This window comes from Hyaena hyaena, unplaced genomic scaffold (genome assembly GCF_003009895.1).
Source record: "Hyaena hyaena isolate Hyena2069 unplaced genomic scaffold, ASM300989v1 scaffold_141, whole genome shotgun sequence".
Lineage (NCBI taxonomy): Eukaryota > Metazoa > Chordata > Mammalia > Carnivora > Hyaenidae > Hyaena > Hyaena hyaena.
Window position 1 is genome coordinate 2,921,275 of NW_024080773.1, and position 7,282 is coordinate 2,928,556.

At 35.3% G+C, this 7,282-nt stretch overlaps 1 protein-coding gene across 1 annotated transcript in view; it reads left to right on the top strand.

The window, feature by feature from the left end:
* PTEN (phosphatase and tensin homolog) overlaps nt 1-6,712 on the top strand; it is a 90,925-nt gene extending 84,213 nt beyond the window's left edge. Inside the window, exons 9-10 of the mRNA XM_039238527.1 lie at nt 904-1,128; nt 3,201-6,712. Coding sequence (XP_039094458.1) covers nt 904-1,128; nt 3,201-3,386 — 411 coding nt within the window. The 3' untranslated portion in view covers nt 3,387-6,712. The remainder of the gene's footprint in view (nt 1-903; nt 1,129-3,200) is intronic.
* Nucleotides 6,713-7,282: the final 570 nt, after the last annotated feature.

Sequence of the window (7,282 nt, forward strand, 5' to 3'; positions counted from 1 at the left end):
AAGACATATATGACATTGCTAGGTACTATTAAAAGATAAAAAGACAGTTAAACATAAGATACTTACAGGTCTTCCCATCTTTCTGGGAAAATAACAAAACTCAAAGATAAATTAGAATAAAAGATTTAAGTGGCAATTTGAATGAGATGAGATGCCACAAGGAGGCTGCACAGTCATTAACCGCCAGGTGATCCGTCTGTACAGGCCAACTTCCAGAAATTAGGAGGAGAGAGAGAACATTTTCTGTGTTGGTCAAGAAATGTTTCAAGTCATGAACTTCTGATGCGTTTTTTGATTAATAAGACTTCGTATTATTCGTAAGACGTAATTTTTTAAAAATAGCCATTTTATAACATAAAAAGTCAGAATTGTTGGTCTTCCTTCCCCTATATTATGAAAGTATTCAAGCATATAATAGTACTGTCATGTGAGAAACAGGACCCACTTAATATTTGTATTGCTTCATAGTAGAAATGTACCTGCCTTGCTTCACCAAGTTGTGCTGACATTTCAAGAACCTTTATTAAAGTAAATTTTGTAATAGTTAACTTGTTGAAATAGAGGAAATTAAATCCACTTACAATTTTATTTAATACATATGAACTCAAAACATTTCTTAACATTAGACAAGAAAGGTGATATTTAACTTAAGGCTTTAAAACAAAAGTAAGTTATTTTAGAACTTGTGGAATTCCATTTTTGGTCTAAAATTTGAATGAAAGAATAATCTTACGTGAATTAGATGTGGTAGATAACCCACAGATTGCCAAGTATTTGTGTGTTTGTCTTTATTCAGCATATCAAATGACACATGGCTTATGTTTATTGACTTCTTGGGGCAATGTTAAATATGATACATTTTCTTCTCTAAAAAATTTACAATCTGTTTTTTTTTTTTTTTAGGACAAAATGTTTCACTTTTGGGTAAATACATTCTTCATACCAGGACCAGAGGAAACCTCAGAAAAAGTAGAAAATGGAAGTCTATGTGATCAAGAAATTGATAGTATTTGCAGTATAGAGCGTGCAGATAATGACAAGGAATATTTAGTACTCACTTTAACAAAAAATGATCTCGACAAAGCAAATAAAGACAAGGCCAACCGATACTTTTCTCCAAATTTTAAGGTCAGTTAAAAACATTTTGAGGAGTTGGTGAGTGGCTCTGTGTGTGTATGTATGTCTTATTTTAGGTATATAGCTGGTGAAGGAGTTGGCATGACTAAGTTTTAAATTAAGTACTGTTTAGAAGCATTATGTATCAGTAACTCGAGTTTCTAACAAGGATGCACACAGTAAAAAAAAAAAAAAAGAGCCTTTTTTTTTTTTTTTTTTTAAAAACAACTGTCTTCTGTGTGGTTGTTTGGTGAACTCTGTGGCAGGGGTTTGGGGAAGGGAGTTAAGTTTAAGCAGGACAGGAAGTAGGAATGGGGAAAGAAAGATGTAGAAGGGAACTCGGTCATTTTGGAATGACTTGTACGGAATGTTCTTACAATTCTTACTTTTGTCCCCTTCCCATATATTCTCAACTCTGCAGAGTGATCTTAAAATAGACATGATTGTGTCACTCCTGTTCATACTTTTTAAAGACTTTGTGGTTTTTAGATAGGAACTACGAGGACCTACATAATTCAGCACTGGCCTCCCTCCTACATCGGCCCTAGCCACGTTAAGTTTTTAAAAGTGTCTTTTAGAATCCACAGGTTTCCATTGATGATGGTCCTTTATCTAAGTCTGTATTTTCCTTAATTACTAGCTTTTACAGTGTGACTTCCTCTAGTTTTATTGTTTTCTGTTTTAATATTACAAGAATATATGTTTGCTATTACATATAGAAAGTATTTCAGTTATCAGTAAACAAGTACCATATCATGGGAAGTGCTTACGAACAAATAAAGCAGAGATGGGATAGAGAATCATTTGATCATTTGGTGTGTGTTTTTAGGTGGATAGTTAAGAGAAGTCTTCTCTGAGCAGGTAACATTTAATCAGGGTCTTAAATGAAATGAGTGAGCTGCACAAATATGTAGGGAAGGAAGGAAGGACAGAGACAGTTACAAAAGCCCTGAGACAGGAATAATTTGGGTTGTTGTGAGGAATAATGGAGGAGTCATTTTGACCAAAGCACATAAGTCTGCATGTGAAGACATTGGTGTGTTTTCAGCACAGAAAAGATGTAATCTGAATTCTGTCTTTAAAAGTTCATTCTGTCCACTCCTTCGAAATGTAAACTGGAGAGGAGAGTAGGGAGAGGAGGCAAGAACGGAGCTGGGAAGTGAGTCGAGAAGCTGTTGCCATGATTTAATCCAGCAGAAATGGCAGTTGCTTGGACTAGTGTGGTGGCTGTGCACGATGAGAAGTTGTCAGGCTGGGGACAGATGGTATTTTGAAGGTGGAACTGAAAGGAGTTACTGATGGAATGCATGTTGGGTGGAAGAGAAGAACTGATGAAGACTGTTGGATAATGGGGGAGAGGCTGCAGATTTAAGAGAATGAGCTAGGGACTTTCTGCCAGATCTCCCCGAAGCCTCACATCTACCACCTATTAGATATGTGGCCTTCAGCAAGTCGCCTGAACTTTCTGGGCCTTAGTTTCCTCTCCTTTAAAACAGAAGTTCCTGCCTTGTTGAGTTAGTTTGACAGTTAACTCAGCTGTGCCTATAAAAGCCCTTGGTCCACTGTTCAGATCACTGTATGATGTTCTTCCCTCAAGGGGAGGTTTTTAGGGCTGATGGGATCCTTAAACATTGTTGGTCAGTATTTTTATAATATAGTATTTGTATTTGTTTAGTATTTGTACCAGAAAATAAATAGGGGTTCAGACTGGTAATAAGTGAAATGTTCTTTTGGAACTCAGCTATTTGTACATTGAATTTTGAGATCGAAAATACTTTTCGTAAACTTGATGAACTTCAGTTTCAGTGCATTTCTTTTGTAGATTTATTTACTCAATGCTTGCAGCTTATGCTTATTAAAGACTAGTATATTAACATCCCAGTATATCTTTTCAGTGTATTATAAGAAAGAACATAGAGGTAATCTGAAGAAGAGGCTTATTTAAAAGGCAACTGCCTTTTAAAGATCATATGTGTCGTGACACTTTTAAAAATGAATCTGTTAAAAATATCGATCTTTACTAAGTGATTTAAGATTAGTCAGATTTATGGATTTTCCGTTTAAACCTTCTCTTTTTTCTCTAGGTGAAGCTGTACTTCACAAAAACGGTAGAGGAGCCATCAAACCCGGAGGCTAGCAGTTCAACTTCTGTAACACCAGATGTTAGTGACAATGAACCTGATCATTATAGATATTCTGACACCACTGACTCTGATCCAGAGAATGAACCTTTTGATGAAGATCAGCATACACAAATTACAAAAGTCTGAATTTTTTTTTTTATCAAGAGGGATAAAACACCATGAAAACAAACTTGAATAAACTGAAATTGGACCTTTTTTTTTTAAATGGCAATAGGACATTGTGTCAGATTACCAGTTAATAGGAACAATTCTCTTTTCCTGACCAATCTTGTTTTACCCTATACATCCACAGGGTTTTGACACTTGTTGTCCAGTTGAAAAAAGGTTGTGTAGCTGTGTCATGTATATACCTTTTTGTGTCAAAAGGACATTTAAAATTCAATTAGGATAAATAAAGATGGCACTTTCCCATTTTATTCCAGTTTTATAAAAAGTGGAGACAGACTGATGTGTATACGTAGGAATTTCTCATTTTGTGTTCTGTCACCAACTGAAGTGGCTAAAGAGTTTTGTGACATGCAGGTTCACATCCTGCCCCTCTGCACTTGTGGCAACAGAGAAGTTTGCAGTTGGCTAAGAGGAGTTTCCCGAGGGTTCGCTACATTCTCATGCATGTGTTCGGGTCGGGGATGGAGGGAGTGCTCAGAAAGGGATGGGTTTCACGCTGGACTCTGGACCGTACGCCATCTCCAGCTATTTACACGCACCTTTCTTTAGCATGCTACAGTTAACTAATCTGGACGTTTGAGGAGTTGGCCGCTGTCACTGCTTGTTGTTTTGTGCATTTTTTTTAAAGCATATTGGTGCTAGAAAAGGCAGCTAGAGGGAGTGAATCTGTATTGGGGTACAGGAATGAACCTTCCACAACTTCTTAAGAATCCACAAATGAAGGGATATAAAAATAATGTGGTCATAGGTAAGAAACACAGCAACAATGACTTAACCATATAAATGTGGAGGCTATCAACAAAGAACGGGCTTGAAACATTTTAAAAATTGACAATGATTTATTAAATATGTTCTCTCACTTGTAATGACTGCTCCATCTCCTGTGTAATCAAGGCCAGTGCGAAAAGTCAGATGCTATTAGTACCTACATCAGTCGACAGCGTACACTTACGTTATTAGTTTTCAATCATATACCTGCTGTGGATGCTTTGTGTGCTGCCTGCAAGCTGCTTTTTCCTCATCGAATATAAAATATTTTGTAATGCTGCACAGGAAATTTCAATTTGAGATTCTACAGTAAGCGTTTTTTTTTTCCTTTAAAGATTTATGATGCACTTACTTATTCAGTCCGATAGCCATCAGCCGTTCCGCCCTTTTGACCTTACACATTCTAGTACCATGAGTTTTGCAGTTTTGCACATTTTTTAAATGTCATTAACTGTTAGGGAATTTTACTTGAATACTGAATACATATAATGTTTATATTTAAAAGGACATTATTTGTGTTAAAAAGGAAATTAGAGTTGCAGTAAATTTTCAACACTGCACAAATAATAAGGCATTTACTTTTTCAGTAGAAATTGTCCCACATAATGCTTTTATCGGTTTTTATTGAAAGAATAGATTTTTTTTTAATGTGCAGTGTTGAATCATTTCTTCATAGTGCTAGAGTTAGGAATAGGGCTTTAATTTCACTTCTTAAATGTCATATATTTGATATGCCCAGACTGCATATGATTTTAAGCAGAATACAACTACTATTGTAAAGCTAATGTGAAGATATTATTAAAAAGAAGTCCCCCCGCGCCCCCCCCCCCCGAAATTTGGTGTCTTTCAAATTCTACCTTAACTTTGAAACATTGAAATATCCAGCCAATATATTTCTTAATGGTGTAAAATCTCATTTTCGATAACTTATTGGTGCTGAAATTGTTCACTAGCTGTGGTCTGACCCTAGTTAATTTACAAAAACAGATTGCGTTAGGACCTATTAGAGCAGCATTTATAGAGTTTGATGGTAAATAGATTAGGCAGAACTTCATCGAAAATATTCTTAGTAAATAATGTTGACATGTTTTCCATACCTCATCAGTTTCATGCAACAAATAAACAATTTCTAAATTTTTAACAAAGCTCTTAAGATTTACACATTTGTATTCAAACATTGATATACAGAGAATTGATTGCTCCTCAGTTAAATTGGTAATGTTAGAGACAACCGTTCCTAAGATCTCAGCGTTAAAATTTATACGCCACCTTTTCTTTCATAAAAGCTGAAAATTGTTGACTAAAATGAAAATCAACTATTCATGTTTTGATGATAGTTATTAATACTGTTATTTGTTACAGTTTTGGGCACAGTATATATTAAAACATAACTTGTGTTGTTCCAATATGTAACATGGAGGGCCAGGTCATAAATAATGACATTATAATGGGCTTTTGCACTGTTATTATTTTTCCTTTGGAATGTGAAGGTCTGAATGAGGGTTTTGATTTTGAATGTTTCAATGTTTCTGAGAAGCCTTGCTTACATTTTATGGTGTAGTCATTGGAAATGGAAAAATGGCATTATATATATATATTATATATATAAATATATATTATACATACTACTCCCCTTTATTTCAGTTACCATCCCCATAGAATTTGACAAGAATTGCTATGACTGAAAGGTTTTTGAGTCCTAATTAAAACTTTATTTATGACAGTATTCATAATTAGCCTGAAATGCATTCTGTAGATAATCTCTTTGAGTTTCTGGAATGTTTTCTTACTTAGACTCTTTTGGATGTGCAGCCGCTTACATGTCTGAAGTTACTTGAAGGCATCACTTTTAAGAAAGCTTACAATTGGGCCCTGTACCATCACAAGTCCTCTGTAGCTCCTCTTGAACATTTTTTTTTTTTTTGCCATAATTATTAAAGAGTAGTTGAAGAAATAGCATCACCATTCTTTGCTGTGGCACAGGATATAAACTTAAGTGGAGTTTACCGGCAGCATCAAATGTTTCAGCTTTAAAAAAATAAAAGTAGGGTACAAGTTACATGTTTAGTTCTAGAAAATTTGTGCAATATGTTCATAACGATGGCTGTGGTTGCCACAAAGTGCCTCGTTTACCTTTAAATACTGTTAATGTGTCGTGCATGCGGATGGAGGTGGAACTGTGCACTGGAGGGCTCTCACTGCAGTGTCTGGCGGAGCTGCCTTCCACCCTGCCAGTTCAGAAGTTCAATCTGTTTTCATATAGATTATATATACTAAACAATTTCAGTCTGTTAAACAGCCTTACTCTGATTCAGCCTCTTCAGATACTCTTGTGTGTGCAGCAGTGGCTCTGTGTGTAAATGCTATGCACTGAGGATACACAAAAAATATGTGTACAGGATAATGCCTCATACCAATCAGATGTCCATTTGTTATTGTGTTTGTTAACAACCCTTTATCTCTTAGTGTTATAAACTCCACTTAAAACTGATTAAAGTCTCATTCTTGTCATTGTGTGGGTGTTTTATTAAATGAGAGTATTTATAGTTTAAACTTATTGAAATTTTAAATAATGGGCAGCCAAATGTGATTAACTTTTCTGTAAGTTTTCTTTTTCCTTGCTGTCCTTGAAAGCCTGCAGTTATAATAACATGGGCCTTTGTCAGCTTGCGAGTAGAGTATCCATCTACTCATGTTTAAGGGAGGCACTTTTTTTAGGGTCTTAGTCAACACTTAATAAATTGTTTCAAGCACATTAAGTAGCGTTCTAATCCTGGAAAAGTTCAGGATTCTTGAAATTTTGCCCCTTTTTCTTCTTGTTTCTTTCCTTTTTTTTTTCTAAGCCAAATGTCTGAAGATAATTCCCCCAAAATGATAAGATTTGATACTTCAGATTTCAACTTTGTGACTTTTCCATTCTTTATGACTCTGTAGAGACTTCCGTCAACATACAGGATGTTTCATCTGCTCATTGTGACTTTTTGCCATTTAAAAGTTGATATTCCAGAGTAGTCTGAGAGACTTTGTGTACTTGAATTAATCTGGTTATTTCTCCTATTCTTAAAAGTTAAAGGCATATCCTTTCA